This window comes from Malurus melanocephalus, unplaced genomic scaffold (assembly GCF_030028575.1).
Source record: "Malurus melanocephalus ecotype Western Australia unplaced genomic scaffold, MMel_1.1 scaffold_950, whole genome shotgun sequence".
In the NCBI taxonomy this organism is placed as follows: Eukaryota; Metazoa; Chordata; class Aves; order Passeriformes; family Maluridae; genus Malurus; species Malurus melanocephalus.
This window is the reverse complement of record NW_026624182.1, coordinates 1-18,340: the sequence shown is the minus strand read 5'-3', so window position 1 is coordinate 18,340 and position 18,340 is coordinate 1. Positions and strand designations below refer to the sequence as shown.

At 40.8% G+C, this 18,340-nt stretch overlaps 2 protein-coding genes across 2 annotated transcripts; both read left to right on the top strand.

Moving 5' to 3' along the window:
• The first annotated feature begins 483 nt into the window (after positions 1-483).
• Positions 484-12,524, top strand: LOC130585695 (alcohol dehydrogenase 1). Its single transcript, XM_057386299.1, has 9 exons — positions 484-644; positions 3,545-3,646; positions 4,780-4,918; positions 6,908-6,995; positions 7,104-7,323; positions 8,031-8,291; positions 8,788-8,923; positions 10,132-10,270; positions 11,692-12,524. Exons 1-9 carry the CDS (start codon positions 627-629, stop codon positions 11,714-11,716), a joined length of 1,128 nt encoding a protein of 375 aa, XP_057242282.1. The 5' UTR covers positions 484-626; the 3' UTR covers positions 11,717-12,524.
• A 2,584-nt stretch (positions 12,525-15,108) lies between these two features.
• LOC130585694 (alcohol dehydrogenase 1-like) lies at positions 15,109-18,334 on the top strand (the record flags this gene model as incomplete). Its single annotated transcript, XM_057386298.1, has 5 exons — positions 15,109-15,519; positions 17,211-17,312; positions 17,785-17,926; positions 18,013-18,100; positions 18,218-18,334. Coding segments are annotated over exons 1-5 (467 nt in total), but the record flags the coding sequence as incomplete, so codon positions are not given.
• Positions 18,335-18,340: the final 6 nt, after the last annotated feature.

Below are 18,340 nucleotides of genomic sequence, written 5' to 3'. Positions count from 1 at the left end.
GTAGCTGGACTGTMAAACTAAGAATTCAGGAGCAGGTGAAGCTTCAGCCACCCAGTCAGTGTATGTTTCTTAAGCAGCTTGTAGAATCCCATGTTTTAATATMTGAGCTTGGCTCTTATGAGTGTCAACAAACTTCAGCAGCAAAGGCTTCATGTTCTCACTGTGTCCCTGCAAGTGAATTCAAGTGCCACTCTTCTCTTTGCACCTCCAGTGTCATTGAGAGGAGTGGGTTTGGATGCCAGCTCCCAGGGAGGTGGAAAAGGGGAAGTAGCTTCCACTCGGGGCTTTTGCTTTGTCCCATGATGTTGAGGGCAACAACAGGTAGGCTGCAAAAAAGGGTAGGGAAGAGCATAACAAAGGAATCAGGAAGACGGAMGCACTGAAAGAGTGAGGTTTCATCAGATGAGTGGTTTATTCTCATTCTAGCACTTTCACTGATTAAGCAAGGGGTGGGGCTCTGAGCTGGGAGRCTATAAGATCAGAGCAGTTCACTTACAGGAGCACTTCATATTGCCAGCTTCCAGTGTGCTGGAGAGGACTTGTGGTATCAGCAWCCCAGCTGCTGACTGAGTTTGTGGCGCAAGAAATCAGCAGTGGCAACATTTGAAACAGACACCTGGGACAACATGAGCACGGCAGGCAAAGTAAGCAACATTTTGTATTCAGAAAGGTTCTTTGCTGCAGCTGAATAAGACATATTTAAATGTGAATTCTTTGCAGGGACACTCTAAATCCTGGTGGTATCGCACATATTAGAGTTTAGGATGAAGTTGGTACAGAAGAGCTGCCTTTATTTGCAGACTGTTGTGTTTTCCTAGGAAATGGTTGTTAACTCTTCAAGCCAATAGTTTATTTAGGCAATGTAAGGTAACAGCACCAATATGAGAATAACGTCCCCTCTGGGCTAGCAAACTATTTTTAATTTCTGATTGGATAGTTTAAAATATTGTAGAATGTACTAAATGTTTGGATCAATGTATTTATCTGCTCTACCAGTTTCCATTCTGAGATCCTACAGTAGTTCAAACTATTTTTAGTATCTTTAAAATTCATATCAGCTTGTTTTTTAAAAAAGCATATATAGCTAATATTGTGTTAAATTTTGGGGTGGGTTGTGCTGACATTAGGACAGCCATTAAATTTAAATATGCATATAACAAGTCTCACACTTAAGTTAATGAAGACCAAAAGTAAATTTCATGTGCAATGCAATACTGAGCAGGGATTCAAGTGAGTAGTTACATCTTCACTAGAAATTAGATGACAAGAGAGATATAGGTTAATACCAATACATGTTCCTTCTTGCACTGCTGGYAAGATGCTAACATACACCCAGGGACCTGCAAGATGGGTTAAGGGACAAAGAACTAGAAGTGGAAAACAACTGAAAGCCTGTACCTTGCTGGAATGTGCCTTAAGAAAGTACCAGGATAATTTGCTGTTACTGACAGCTGTCTTCACCATTCCAAAAACCAAACACAACACAAGAAAGGAAAAAAAAATGCTCTCTTTAACTCTGAGTTACTGCAAGTGCAAAATTACTTGTAAATTCAYCAAGTTCAGTTCCTCTACTCAGCACTGGATGGAGCATGGTAAATGAAGTGTTGTGATGTAACAGCCTTGTTTATCCTGGAGTAACACGGGGAGTTACAGTGCAATTTATGTAACCAAGCAGCGCAGTCCTCGTGCCCTGTGCAAGGGTGTGTTCTACACCTGCCCTCCCTGCCGCAGTAACTTGCACAGCTGCTAGAAAACACGAGCAGAAAAAGAACTGGTAAGCCAGTGCTTGTCTYAGCAGATGAAGTGGGTGATAGTGTGCTGTTGCTACATCTGTTGTGGGATCATTTTTCAATGTGTAACAGGTCACAAGGACTAAACAACACACAGCTAACTAATGTCTGATTATAGGAGAGATTTGTTTGTTCTTGGCAATCCACAGTTCTTGGACACCTTTGTTCACAGAAACACTACATGTGCTTTGTATGTGCAAGTCATGAAATCGTCACTGTGCTATGTGGGGTACAATATAAATATATAAACGGTATATTTAAGTAAATTTTTTGGGAAATGTGGCCCTTTAAAAATGTGACCTTTGACCACACTTTGAATTTTTCACTAATCACACTTGCATCTAAACATTAAATTTAAATTTAGTGCAAATATCTCTTGAGGCAYTTTTTTTCAAAGCATTGTGTCCATCCCGCTCTGTGTCTAGCTGCTGAAAGTGSACTATTTTATTTCATATGTTTAATATTTCCTGGTAATTATTTCCTTTGTTGCCAGTTTTCAGTTTGTAGATAATCAGACATTATTTTTACTTCTACTTCAAAAGCTTTGATACTAAAAGTTTGTTTGTTTGTTGTTTTCCCCTGCAAATTTTGCAGCACACTGGTGTTAAGTTGTCCCAATCACACAGGATAAATATGTGTATGCTTAACTTCTTGCTTGCTTGCGTGGATTTGAATCCCCCCCATTTCCTTCTCAAAATAATGCCACCCAAACACTTGCAGTCAATAGACATAACAGAGTGACTTAGGACTTAATAGTGTACCACTCAAGAAAATCACATTTCAGGGCTAGGGGTGGTTTAACCATCTAGGATGAGATCTTTAAACTCCTCTAAGGAAGACCACTAAGGAAGGACAGGAATAAATATGGGGACAGAGAGTTTGCACTGCTTTTGAAAACACTACAGTTGAGCTTGGAAGGAGAAAACCTGTTTGAGAACATGGGATGAAGTGTGGACAATGCTCCTCTCTCTTCAGAGTGCACTTTCTCTCAGTGTCAGATACTGACAGTACCAGGGCAAAGCCTGAAGAACTAATGGACAAACTTTAGTCTAACAGACAAAAAAAAAAAGCTGTCTTGGGTAGCTGGGTAGTAATCCCACCTGAGTTAAATATCCCTTCTAAGAAGAAAGGTATCTTAGCATGAAATGTACCTTAGCATGAATAATATTGCACTAAGTAACTAGAGGGATATTTGAGATTACCTCTTGTATTACCACATCAGTTTGCACAGGTGTCCTTTCAGCCATCACCTCATGGCTTAACTTAGGCTCTACTAAAAGGTTTATAAATCTGTACTAAGCTCTGAATTCCATTTTTAGCAATTTTGTCAGTTCCAAATACAGACAATTCTAGGCAATACAGACTTKAGCATGGCCTGATAAGTGACATCATTTAGTGTGCCACTTTCAAGAAGACACAAATATACACAAGTAATCCACACAGCAAAAAAAATCCACCAAGGAATTTAGAGAAGGAGCAGTGAGAATGGGTAAGATATCCCATTATCCTAGGACACAATTACACATGCTGCTGAAAACCTGATGTGACAGAAATATGAGCAAAGTCAGACATGATCTTGGTGGGGGAAAAATAGGCTTACACTGACCTTTGGTGTTGACTATTTTGCTGTTTTGTTTGGGGCTTTTTCCTGTAGTTTTCCTTCTCCACAAATAAGAGCAGGAGTTTCACATGCAGGAATGAAAAAATCTGTCTGCGGTGACTTGAAAATMCCATTTTCTTTGCTCTTTTTGCAGGTTATTAAATGCAAGGCAGCAGTGCTGTGGGAAGCCAATAAACCATTTAGTATTGAGGAAGTGGAAGTTGCCCCACCAAAACAACATGAAGTTCGCATAAAGGTACTAAAAATAAAATTTAGAACAATTCCTATGATTTGCATTCTTTCTTGCTTTTTATCARAATTAGTTCTATAAATTTTTAAGGCCCAGATAAAAACCATTCTATTAATAAGTAGTTAACAATCAGTGAGCTCCTATGTAACATGTTTAYTAAATTTGATAATGAGGTTCTTTAAAAAAAATAATTTAGGCTTGGATTTTTTATTAACTGAAAAAAGCTGAAAAAAAATTATAGTACAAAATTACAGTACAAGGCAAAAATCAGAATTTTCTGTAGCATGGAGGAAGAAAATTTCTTCTACTTTGAATCTGTGCTCGGAAATAGCTCAGTAGGGCTGGGAGCTTCCTYTTTTACCTGGTTATTGGCCTCAGTGGAATTCAGTAGCTGCCTTTATTTTTGAGTAGTTTCAAGTGTTACACAAGTGAGGAAAATCCTTTAATGAGGTTGACAAATCCATTTGTCAGAATAAAAGCTGTAAATAYATACCTGAATGTTTCAAAAATAATACTTCTGTTCCCCATACAAGAAAAGGTGAAATGTCATATAAACACTAATTGTGGCTTTAATTTTTTAAAATGTAACATATGCCAATATTTAAAAATATACACAATACAATAATACAATTATTATGTAATTATCTATAAAATAAAATCATTGTATAATACATAATTTATGTAAGTATTATATATTGTCATATAATACAAATATAGTAAATATAGAATATACATCATATTTCTATGTTTATAGATAATATGTTGATTTGTATTTATATAATAGTACACACTTTTATTTTTATGAATTTATATAAAATATCAGGAATAATTTACTTTACTCTGYTCTCCCTATATGATTGTATTGTTAGAACACTGGTTCTACAGATAATCARTAGGACTCCCTACACAGCTCAGTACTGCATAGCAAACATTCACAAAGGATGTAGATTAAATTTTAATACATACCAGGTAAATCTTAAATCACACAACCAAAATTGTTTTAACTGTAGATTTATTGTGTGCATATTGGATTTTGGAGGGAAGCAAGTGGCTTCTCCAAATGCAGAATATCATTTCACTTCTTAATATGGCATAACATAGTTAAATGCAGTAATATTCTTGTCTTTCCTGTAAATCAGATCATGGCCACAGGGATCTGTCGCTCTGATGACCACGTGATAACTGGCGCACTGGTTATGCCTTTTCCAATAATTCTTGGGCATGAAGCAGCGGGTGTTGTGGAGAGTGTTGGGCAGGGAGTGACTTCAGTCAAACCAGGTATGAAACAGCACTGAAAACAAACCCTGTGCTGAGTTTTCAGACTCCTCCTTAAGTCAAAGATTATGACATTCATGAGTATTTTTATTGCACAGGAAAATACTCCMATTTCAATTCTTTTCAAGGACACCGCAAAGGATATTAACCTGCTGTTTATGCCTTTCTGTGCTCCCAATCTTGATTGACTTCCCGATTTTCTATTCAATTTCTTTTGGTTTTGGCAAAAACATCTGCAGCTTGCTTTTCACCTGTGTAGTGCTTTTCCTGTCATGGGACAAGAACGTAGATTCTTTGCTGTTGTTCACAGGAAATCAGCATTAGCTGCAGGTTCTTTGAACACAGTTTATACAACTAATCTTTCTCAAAAATAAGTCAAAGAAAGCACAAGACAACAAACATGTCAAAGCACCTTCTTTTAATTCTCCTAACAGCTAAATAATCCATTGACTTCAGTAGACCAGAACTTAGGTCTCACTTCACTTTGAAAGCATCAGGGCACAGTTGGGATGCCCACCCTGCTGCAGGCTTTGCATGTGGGCAGCACCAGTGCAACTGAAGCAGCACTGCTTCCTGAGGTTTGGATTGCTCTGAGGACACTCATCTGGACCAGCTGCTCCTCTCCCTGCATTCTCTTTGAACCACAGCGCATAGGTAGTGAAACATCCCCATTTTCAGCCAACTGCTGCAAGATGAGATGGGATTCCTGTACACTTTTATAGGACTGATAAAATTCTAACAAGGGCTAAATTATTAAGAGAAAATACGCATGAAAAAAAATCTACACAGAAGTGTCCAATTTCCAGGCAGTTTGTTATGATACCCAAGTAGTTCACTTTTAACACCTCTGTACTTACAGTGCATTTGTCCATACTGACAAGTATGAAGTTTGTCCAAAGCAGGTTGCTAKGTATAAGTGATAGCTGTAGCTAATTTCTCTCTTATGTCTGCTTCATAGATTGCTCTGTTGTCCTATTCTAGCTGCCCTCTGTTTCCAGGTGAGCAGAAATAGTAGGCCTGAACACAAACATGCACAAAATCCCATTTCTCAGATGTTCCTTAATTTATGCCTCCAAGTTCTAAATAAACACTTCAAGATGTGCAACATTTCTTTAGCAAAATTATTATCAAGCCCATGTTACAGTTCCAAGTTAACTCAGGGTTGGGGTAGTGGGGGCATTTATTGTTCTGTAGGCATTTTTCATTTTTTAGTGGAAATCAAAAATTTTCATTGACTTCCAATGTGTCAAGGATTAGCCACATTTTAAAATTGCCAAATCATAAACTGGTCTGTATTAGGAAATACGTTTTTAGAGATTATTAGGGATTTACCATATATAATTGCTGTGAAAATTGCATAGGAGTAAAAAAATGGATTGGGAAGCTACAAGCTGCTTTGTTAATCACATAATTGTGCTAGAGAATTACAGATGTTGGCACCATTGCTTCTCAGACAAGTGTTTCACCTACTTTTACTCAATGCAACAGCAATAGCACTGCTATATAGCAAAGATGGTCAAAAGGATAGGCAAATTAATGCTTAATTCCCCACTCTTTGTATGCACATTTACAGCCCTGTTATCTTGGCACTCCAATCTGCTGTCCTAGTGGATGTCAATTTTTATCTCAGTTTCTTTACTAAAAGGTGTATTACTACTTTCTTTTTACACAGAAGATGCAATAAACTGCTGAATAAGTACTTCAGAAGTGTCAGTAGATAACATGCTTTTATAGCATGTCTGACTCAGTTCTGTGTAAAGACACCAGGAATTTTGCATAACAAAATTAATTGCCATAATTTTGCCCTAGTTATGYCCTTTATATAAAACACAGAGATATGGTTCATCTTACAAATTCAGCAGAAGGAAATAAAACCATCACTACATTCCTAGAGCACATTTGCCTGGGGATTAAATACACTTCCTTCATGTTTTTACCTGCATGCTTCTTGTTTGTCTTTTTAATCCTCTGTCATTACTGCTTTATTTCTAGGAGACAAGGTTATTCCACTCTTTGTTCCACAGTGTGGTGAGTGCACGAACTGCTTAAGCACCAAGGGTAACCTGTGCATTAAAACTGAGTGAGTTTTCCCAGATTTCTTATAACCCTAATTTGATTTTACTTTRTACAAAACTGATTACACACAACAAATTTCACTTGCCATTCTTTCTGGTCATCTTTCAAACAGCCTTGGTACAAGTGCTGGATTAATGTCTGATGGCACAACTAGATTCACCTGTAAAGGAAAAGCARTTTATCATTTTCTTGGTACAAGTACCTTCACTGAATACACAGTAGTGCATGAATCTGCTGTGGCCAAAATCGATTCTGCTGCTCCTCTGGAAAAAGTTTGTCTAATTGGCTGTGGATTTTCAACTGGTTATGGGGCTGCTCTGCAGACTGCCAAGGTAAATATTGTGGTGGGTGTTTCTGATGTTTTGTGGGGTCTATTCAAGATTGTGTGGCTTGCAAGTGGGTTGTCAGCATGGCAGCCAGGAGGTATAGACTCTCTTTAATTCATTGTGGAAAGAAGATATTGTTCTTTGCCTGCTTCAGATTGTCTTTAGGGTACTCAAAAGCCTTCAATTCAAAACCCAGTAAAATTACTTATTATCATTGCTAAAGTTTTCTTTCATAGCTTTATCACTCCTAGAAAAATGTCACAACAGAGTTAATTTCTTTTATTGTAACAGAAGTCTAGGAACACATAGAAGGCTACATATGCAACACTCACAATTTGTAGCAATACATGAATGTGACTTTAAGAGCTGGCACTGTCTCCAGTGGAGTGACAATACAGATCTTAACACCACTGGAATATAAAGCATCGTTAAAAAAAAAAAAATACGGTGTGTCTAAACCTGAAGCTGAGACATATAATGGAAACCTGGTCTCAGAAATGTGTTTTAGGAACAATTTCTCTTAGTCACACATAACATTATAACAGTATGGCTGGCTACTGCACTAGCAGGTATGCATGTGCAAATTCCTTCTCAGCAGGTAACATCTAAATTRCAAGAAGTGGCTTAGGTGAAATCATGTTGATAATGAGGAAATGCACTGTACTTTCCCTGGACTGTAACAATATGCCATATTTACGTGGTTATTATAATAGGTGGAACCAGGCTCCACCTGTGCTGTTTTCGGCCTTGGAGGAGTTGGCCTCTCCGTTATCATTGGCTGCAAGGTGGCTGGAGCTTCCCGCATCATTGCCGTGGAYATCAATAGTGACAAGTTTGCCAAGGCCAAGSAGCTGGGAGCCACYGACTGCATCAACCCTAAAGATTTCAAAAAGCCCATCCATGAAGTGTTGATCGAAATGACCGGGCAGGGCGTGGACTACTCCTTCGAGGTCATTGGCCGTACTGATACCATGGTATGCCACCAAAACATGGGGTCACGTGAGGCATTAGCTCATTAGGAATCTCTTCACCAGCCCACCAAGCACTGAGGAGGAGGAGGAGCTGGGGGCCACTGGCAGTGTACTGAGCTAACTTCAAACTTGTTAAGTTCAGCTATCTGCCACTGAGATGCAGAAGAGAAGCACACTTGAAATTTAGGAAAAGGGACTTCATTGTAGTGCCCTGGCCTAATCAGGGGGCTACACTTCACAGAGTCCATTATCTGCTCTCCAACAATGGCTGATTGCTAACGACTAAGACAAAACGGGGGAGGAAAGCAAAACTAGGACATACCTAACCAATGAGGGCAGATACAATGGTRTGAGCAGGTACAATGGACATTTTTTAATGTGGTTTCAGTTAAAAAAAAATTTATTGCAAGCAGAGCCCTGAGAGGAGATCAAGTCCAAACTCCTGTGCCCCAAGGACAAACCTTGCCTGACTCTASGTGTCTCTCTATTTCTAATGCAGACTGCAGCCTTGGCCTGTTGCCAGTATAACTACGGAGTCAGTGTGATTGTGGGAGTGCCCCCTGCAGCACAAAACATCACTTTTGATCCCATGCTCCTCTTCACTGGTCGCAACTGGAAAGGCTCCGTCTTTGGAGGTAAGGACTTGGAAAYATGTGGTTTAACTGGCTTAGGAAACTTGTAAATCATCTTGAATGAAATAGGATATATCAAAGTCGTTGCTTGTGCTGTCTTATTGGAAGTAATATTGCTGGCTGTTTTGCTGACAAAGAAGTTGAAAGGAAATTAATTATGGGAGCTGCTCGTTAAYGGCAAGAGAAGGAAGGAAAAACCAGRAAGGGAGGAAGGGCGAAGAAAGGGAAGAGGAGACAGAAAGGAAGATATRAAAAGAAAATATAGAAAAAGAGRGAGAAAAGAAGAAAGAAGAGGGGGAAATGAGAAAAARTTGAGAGAGAAAGRCAAAAGAAGAGAAAAAKAAAAGGAGGACGAGGGGAGGGAGCRGGAGAGAAAAATAAAGATAAAAAAATAAGGAGAGAGATAATAGGAGATAAAGGATAAAAGATAAAGGAAGAAAAAAAGAAAAACAGAAAGAGGGAGAGAGGACAGAGGGAGAGGGAGAAAAAGAGCAAGAGCAAAAAGGAGAATGAGAGGGATAGAAAGAGAGACAGCAGGAGAGATGGAGAGTCAGGACTGTAAAGCACATCAGGGGTTATACCCAGCTGATTTCCAATTAGAACAGACTCCAGCTTAGCCCCTGGCCAGCTTCCAACAGTCCCTTCCCATTCTTTCTCTTCTGAGCTCTCCCTGCAGTCCTGCAATCAGCAAGTCTAGCRCACTCAACACAAAAGCCACAGAAAACTTGTTTCCAGCAACAGGTTTACTCACTCACAACTAGTTCCTCCCATGTATTCAAAAGACACCTGAATAACAGAGCAGAGASAAATCAGGTTCCTCTGGAAGAGCATCCCGCTAATCATGACAGCTTTATGTAGACACATCCACAAACTACTCCCCAAATTTGAGCAGACAATCAAGTCTCCACTTACCAATATGGATGTTAGCACTCTGGCTTTTTTATGAAATGTGTGAAACAGTATTTAATGTGGGGGAAGGTTTGGATTCTGTAAAGACTGATGTTTTTACTGGTGTTCAACTGGGTTTGTCGTATGTGGAATAGCTGCACTTTGTCCCATGTTTCCTGCTGGCACCCTATGTTACAAAGGTAAAGCCATGCAAATTTCATCCTGTTACTCTGCTGTAGAAAGTTTCTCTAAAAATGTAAGGGTTTTATCTATTTTCAGAAGTATTTAATTTCATTATGCATTGTTAATGGTGTTTTCTTCAGGCTGGAAGAGTAAAGATTCAGTTCCTAAACTGGTTGCTGACTTCATGAATAAAAAGTTTGTTCTGGATCCATTAATAACCCACACACTTCCTTGGACAAAGATCAATGAAGGATTTGATCTTCTAAGGACAGGAAAGAGGTAAACATTGTTTCACTGTAAAGGTTCTGCATAAATAACCAAAAGGAAATGTATGGTAAGACAAATTCTGACTTCATGGAAGAGAATGGGGAATGCAGCCCATCATGGCCCTTAATCCCACCCAGTGTGCTCCCTTGCGTTGCAGCTGGAGTAATAAAGCCAGCAAACCTTCAGCTCTTGAAATGCAGTGGACCCTGCAGAGGAACTTTCCTTGCAGAGGTTTGAGGAAAGACAGTGAGTGGCAGAGGGAGGAAAGACTATACAACTGAGGAAGTCTCTTCTCGTACCCACTGGAAAAGAACACAAAATGAAGGGAGCATGGGAATACCAAGATGTAGCATGCCGGGGTTAGCTACATTATATTCCAAGAAAAATTTCAGGATGAGGAGCAGGAACACAGAAATAGCCTATTCCTCTTGTCAGTTAAGGAACAGTCCAATTGTCCTAAATTGGTCTTAAAATCACTGGGTACTTTACCTTGAACTTCAGAGCTTTTAAAAAAGGAAAATACTTGGAATATATATACATTGCAGACTCAGAATTTAGGTCTTGTGCTTTCCTCAAATATTGTGAAAGCTCACCTCAGACTCTGTTTTCACAGGGTATTGAAACTAAATATTTTTTGATAAGAGACATTTGACAAAATTCACCATGGAAATTGAAAATTGTCTTTGGCAGAAGTAGGAAATGCATTTGTGTATCTTAGTATGTGTGTGGACTACCCTTTCTGAAAGTTTTAGATGTTTATAACTTACGGAGTCTGGAGAATTATATTCATGTTTTCTTTTAATTGTCATTTGCTAGCAGTTATTTTAGGTGTTACCCGCTCTGAACATAAAAAGCATGTAACAGAAGAATTTCATCCCAAGGTTTGTTTTCAGGTTCTAAYGATGCAGCAAGCACTTCTTTTTTCCCTGTCCTTATTTTAGACAGACTATAGTTTTTAGTATAACAAATCGGAAAGTGGTGAGGACAGAGATGCCATCAGCTCTGCTAGGATACAGACAGTCAGCCTGAATATGGAGGCATGTTGCAGCTGATCATTTTTACAGATTATAATATTTCAGTGTTTCAGTGCAGAATAAGCTGTACCAGTTACCCTTAGAGCCATTTGTCATTGGAAAGATGTGTCTAAGCCCCTCTCTGAGGAACTTCTCAGGCTGTAGTTGGTAATTAATTACCAGGAGCCTGGGACTTCATCAGTGAAGGCTTTACAGTCTTCTGTGAATTCTGTTCTCTACATCTGCAGCAATGTTTGCACATCTGCTCTGTCATTTTGCTGCAAGCTGGGGTGGGGAGCAGGCAGGGAAGGAATACCCTATTTGTCAGCAATAGCCCAGATTATCAGAGAAAACAGCAGTGTTCTGATGAGGTAAGCCATGGGGACTTTCTAGTCACTAACCTGTCATTTTATATTCCAGTATTCGCAGTGTCCTGACATTTTAGGATTCCCAAACATTAAGCAGCAAATGACTTAGCACAAGGACGAACTTCACCATCCTCCAATGCAACTTACATGAAAAGCAAACCAAGACATTCCTGAAAGATTTACCATCACCCTTGAATAAAAGAATCAGGCTCAAACCCCACACTTCAAGCACCACATTTATAAATGAAATAATCTTTTGCCTTCTACTTCTTTCTCTTCATTCTTGTTTTAAATCTTTTATTTTGTACTGCAATTTTTTAATAGCCAGTTATTAATTACAGAACTAGCTGCTGTCACAGGTGTTACAAAAAGATTGGATTTTTTAAAAATTACTTTAAGTATGCAATCTTTTAATAAAATAAAAATTAAGGAAACTCTTTCTTTGGGCTTCCATAACAATGCAAACTTAAGAAATTTATGCATGCAGTTCAGCACAGTAAAACTCTAGTTTAGAACTGTGTATTGATCCTGAATGACTGCATCATTCCAGTGCCTAATAGGCAAGGAAATTATAACATGACCATGTGATTGAATTAATAATTTCAGTAAATGATACTTAAATAAATCATAGACTCAGGTACTGGAGAATGTCTCACCACGGGGTATTTTACCAGATGAACACTCCCAAACATTTMATGCAAAACTGCTGTGTTGTTGTTCTGCGTTGCGGTTTGTGTTTGGTGTTTTGGAGGTTTCTTTACCTTTGTGCCTCTTCCTTGGCATTGTTTTAATTGTTGATCAGAGTGGTTTTAGATCTTAGGCCAGTTTATACAGGTTCATGTGATGTCTGGGAAGCAATGTGAAGAAATATGAAGGTGCATCAAGTACTGGTTTTTGATTCCATTATACAAAGGGGAGGCCTCTTAATTTCTGAAGTATGAATACAGGACAAATGGGAAGATACAGGTGACTGGTAACAGTTTGCAACAACACAAACATAAAGCATCTTACTGTTTTCTGAATTTGCAATGTGCAAACAGGAACAGAGGCTCTTTCTGTCTTGGGAAATATGGTCAACACTGACATATCTTTAGCAAGGACTAATCAGAGCTTGCAGGCAATCACACACATGGCACCAGGGTAGAAGAGCCCTGGGGACTGTGTGCTACTGATGACTTACCTGTTTGTGTCAGCAAAATGTCTTTGAGTGGCCCAGCTAGTTTAATGATTTGAGGACAAGAGATCACAGTTTAATGATTTGAGGATCACGAGATTACAGTTTAACTGAAAAAGATCCTTAAACACATGTATAAATTAAATTTACACAACAATTGAAACATGAACTTCAGTCATCAAAGGGGGGAAAAGTAGAGCTAGAGAATAAAGTACAACAAACCTCACTTCTGTCCTCTTCAGGATGATGCAAAGCCCATTTTTGTTGTTGCAATCTGCCAAGCATAGTAAACACCAGCTGTTAGTATCTTTATTACTGTTTACTTTTACTTTATTACTTTATTAGCTGTTACTTTATTACTATTAGCTGTTAGCAGTATAGTAGCTAGAGTCCAAAATAATAAACCCATGAAATCATTCTTATTATGGACATTTTATAAGGCAGCCATCGAGATCTGTCTTCACGTGGAGGAATGAAATGTATTTTGACTGGGAAACAACAAAAAGCTCATACTTTCTGAGAGCATTTTGCCCTGCAGAACCTCATCAACATTCAGCTGAATTTGTTTGTGTGATTGTATAGCATGAACAGAAGGTGTCTGACGGACCTTCCTAATGATTCTGGCTCTGAAGTACTCCAGGGGGGTCCAAGGCAACATGCACAGCTCTGTGTAAGCCTCCATTTGGGAGCTTTCCTGGGAGTGAGTAGAGACCATATTCCCCATCAGAGCACCAACTGTCCATCAGCATATAATGACACTATTAAAAATCCACAAAAGAWTGAAAAATCTGGTAATTTCCCAAGAAGCAAAGATAAATGGCATTTCCTCAGACCCTAAACTATGCCAGTATTTAATGACCATCACTTGGCTTTGTGTACAACCGAGCACTCCCATGTTTCTGCTCTCCCACAACATCCCACCCACCCAGACGCTCCCCCAGGAAAGGGCACATGCTCCACTGTGCAGCTCTGTTTTTACATGCTTGTAAGATCATAGTTCCTGACAGTGCATCACAGCCAAGTGATCATTCATTCTCTCACAGCATAATCCCATCCATGGCTTCCAGTTTATCAGATGGAGAGGACACATCTCAGTAATAAAAACAACTGTGTTACACAGATACCTGGAAGACAAGAAGTCCATGTTTTGTTCAGGGGTTGTCACATCTTTGGACAAGTGAAAAAAACTGCTCTGGACAAGTGAAAAAAAATTCTTTTACAAGACACATAAATCATCCTAGAAGTCATGATAGATTTATTTCTTTTTTAATGCAGCAAGCAGACCAGGCTGAATACTGAAAATCTTTAAAACTTTATTCTAAAACTCCTTATTCCTGGGAAATTATGCATCATCATTGCTCACAGTCTGATTGAGGCTACTAAAATTGTGCAAAGAAATGTATGAAAAAGTAGAAATTTCTTGGGAAATCATGTGGAAACATCCCTGTTTACCTGAAATATAGATAAGAATGATCCACAAGGATATGTCTTCTCTTAGTGCCAGCTGCTCACCTCCAAGACAGGAGCATATCATCACCTAGAGACTGGGTTGACAGGGCTGGGGAACTGGGTTCCAAGAAGCACTTCCATGTGCCTGGAACCACATGGGTTCCATGTGGAACTACAGGGTTGCCATGCTCTGTGCGAGAGCTCAGACAGCTGCTGGGACAGGGTAGTGCAGCTGGGCTGTGTCCCTGAAGCTGGAGATAAGTTCAGGGAACCTGAGAGTTGGGTWCTCACGCCTGCCAATTCCAAGTCCTGCAGCTTCTACTGACATTCCTCCTTGGCGCATGAAACAGGGCTGGGATACTCAGCAGCAACCACCAACACAAACCTCTGTGAGCAGTCCCCTGAACATATAAACAAGGGGCTGACGTTTTCCCAAGCACAGAAGCAGTGCCCAAAAACACATAGGGCTCGTCTTAGCCTGCTCCTCCTAAGAGGTTCTTGCTCATCCCCTCTCCCCTATACAACATCTTGTCCAGTGCCTCAGCAGAAAATAGCTCTGGGGGAACCTTAAGAGCCTGGGGAGAGTGAACCCACTCACAAATCTGGTTACTTGTAAGTGAAGCAAATGTGTCCTTGTTAAAAAAAATTTCTTCCTGACATATTCTGCCCTTGCTACTCAGGGAAAAATAGCTGCACTACCACAGAGAGTAAAGCTTTAACCCAGAAGGCTGTCTCTGTCCATCCCACCATGTTTTCACTCCTTTCTGGTTTTCTTTTCTTTAATTTTTAACCTTTTTGCAAATATTCTGGCATGAATGGCCACCAGGTCAAATGCTGCAACTTGGCAGAAAAATGGACCCCGAGGAAGCCCTAGCAGGGCAGAAGCAAATTTTCTTCTCCACAACAGCCAGAACCACTGCAAGAAATAAACCAATCTTGCTGAGTTCTCTTTAGCTTTCAGACAGGGAGGGCAGGGAACAGCCCAAGGGCAGGGCCAGCTCTAAAAGCCTCCCTAGAGGACTTGTGCCCCCATCCATCTCCCTGCCTCTATCCAGCTCCTCCCCTCTGCCCTCGCGGTGCTGCTCAGCATCAGCACCCGACACAGATTAACCAGCGCTCTCCAGCGACGGTACCGCGCCGGGACCGCTCCCGCTCCACGCCTGGGGGATTCCACAACACGGGACGAGGCAGCTTCCCTCCAGCCTGCGACAGCGACCCACGCAGCTCTGCTGAGACCACATGGCCACTGCAGGAAAAGTAAGGACATTGCATTTCCYATCTTCCTTTCCGAGGTGCCCTGCTCTTGGGGAAATCCTCTGCAAAAGGCTCAGCCCGCTCTGCATGCCCTCTTTCCTCTGCCCTTCCTCCCACAACTCTTCCAAATCCCTGTGAATTACACGATCTTCTACTCTCGGGCAACTGCATGTTTCTATACCTCCGTTGGGTGGTGCATTCCTCCTTTGTCCGGCCCAGCAGCTCAGGAGACAAAATAGGGAATTATGCTGCTCTGAAAATCACCATCCTGCTCAATCTCACTCTGTGCTCCTGCTCTGGCAGCAAACACAGCTCTTCAGTTGTGCCATCTCCAGCCACGCATGTCCGGCACTCAGCCTTGTCCATGGCAATACCCTTTGCAAGCTGCAAGATCAATTTTGCTGAGGCCAAACAGCTTTGGGTTGAAACAGCTCTTTGGTTGAAGAGTTTGAGCAATGTCAAACACAAATCAAATCTTGGTAAGGGAAAAAAATTATCCAGTTGCCAATCAGATGGGGACTGTTCCATAGTCCTTCTCACTGACCTTCAGCTCATTATTTTACAAGCTATGATACCAAAGCCCATAATAGGCATTTCCACTAGGTAGGATCCACAGTCCCAATGAGAGCACAATCTGGCCATTAACCTATGGAAACAWTATGAAAAATCCAMCAAARCCATTGAAATCCAGTATGTTTCTAAAATTTTACCTGATACTCTTTGTGGGAAAAACCACAAATGGGGTTTCCTCAGACCTTAAACTAGGCCTGTATTTATTGAACATAATTTGGTTTCAGGTGCAGCTGAAGACCACCAAGTTTGAACCCCTCAGGTTCAGCTGATTGCAGTGATGCCCAAAAAGGCTAGAAATAAAACCACATAGACTGGTATCTATAGGGCAGGTATTTGTTTATTGCAGCGCTGGGRTGCAGCGCYGGAGGTGAGAGGGATCTTTCCACCTAACTCCCCTACCCTCACTTGAAACTATCACGTATTTATGTTGAGCACTACTTACTACMGTAGTGCTCAACATTGTCACTGTCACTACATCCACCACTACATATGGGTATGGCAATACGAGGCATCACAGTTCTGCAAGTGCATCTGCGTCATCCTCAATTCGGCAGTCGCGGGCGTCTCCCTCTAATGAGAGACCATAGTCTTMRTCACTGGTGGACTTTTCAACTTCATCCTCAGAGCATGTGCAGTCATGATGGTTTTTTCTAGTCTTCAAGGTCTTCATGTTCAATTKTCTGACCAATTGTCCTTACACTTGCCAAGTTCTCTTCAGTGCATCCTACTGTTTCTTAATCTACTTGTTTAATTCTGCAGTACAGTTACCTACTTTYTGAAATATTCTTCCTGGCGATTCTACTTGTCCAAGATTCTTCCTTGGCTACATTGCATCAGTAACTATGGCTATATTTAGCTGATACACTGCACGCTGATAATAAACTATAGGAAAATCTACAACAATATATGAAAAGGTGATTATTGATAATATATGAAAAGCTATTATATATTGATAATATTCACAAAGCTATCATATTGTACATAAAGTTTTCAATCAATAGGTCTTATAAGCATCTTGTAACTTTGACTTAAACCATGTAGGTATCAGATGGATGATTTCCCCCAACCATGTGCTAAAGACAAATGTTCCCATGCAGTGTAATCCTCTTGGTTGCTTCCAGGTTATCCGGTGCAGGGCTGCTGTTGCCTGGGCCCCCGGCAAACCTCTCTCTGTTGAGGAGGTGGAAGTTGCACCGCCAAAGGCAGGGGAAGTCCGYATCAAGGTAAAAAWACATTTCAGTACTATTTTCCTCCTTTGGTGGAGTTGCTCTTCATGTGGGTATACCTTGGATAGAACTCAGGGATCTGTGTCCTCCAAGAGGCTTTAATTGTCCAGGGCTGCCTAAGTTCAAATGCACCATCTGCCAGCGGCTCCCTCTAAGTCTAATCTTCACCTAAGCTGTCCYAYAGGAATTCCTGTCTCCAGCCCTTGCTCAGCTGGACAAAATCCTGGTACCCACACTGTTCCTCCTTCMCAGTTCTACCTCCAGCTCAGAAAGAGAAAAGCCACATGGAGCACTGAGAGTGAGCAGAAGGGGGAAGCCCAGCCTGGRGACAGTGTGCTGCCATGGAGTGTCAGCACTCACTGAGGGGACAATGTAACAKTGCCCTCATGTAACTCATAACAATGTGAAAATTGCTTCCACAAACTGARTATGAGGGAGGCCGAGACATTACTCTTTCTTCTCCAAACAGATTGTGGCCACTGGCATCTGTAGCACAGATGACCACCTTCGACAAGGCTGCTTTCCTGATGCAGAATTCCCAGTTATCCCCGGCCACGAAGGAGCTGGAATTGTGGAAAGCGTTGGAGAAGGAGTGACCTCTATGAAACCAGGTAACTGACACGCACAAACGAACTCAGCTTTCACAGACAGCTCTTAAGCGTAGGGCCACTGCATATGGGATGTTGTTTCTTTCCAGGGGACAAAGTCATCCCACTTTGTGTCCCTCAGTGTGGGAAGTGCAGCTTCTGCCTGAATCCTGAATCCAACTTTTGCCAGAAGGCCACGTGAGTTTGCTTTGCCTTTCCCTACAATCCCACCTACACGGGGTTGACCTTATGACGAGCCTGAGACCCCCATCTGTGTTTCAGTCAATGACATACAAATTTATGCATCCCCTACAGTTTCTCTGAACCACAAAACCTGCTGCCAGACAAGACCAGCCGCTTCTCTTGCAAAGGGAAGCAGATCCACCACTTCCTGTGGGTCAGCACCTTTGCAGAATACACCGTGGTCCCAGAGTACGC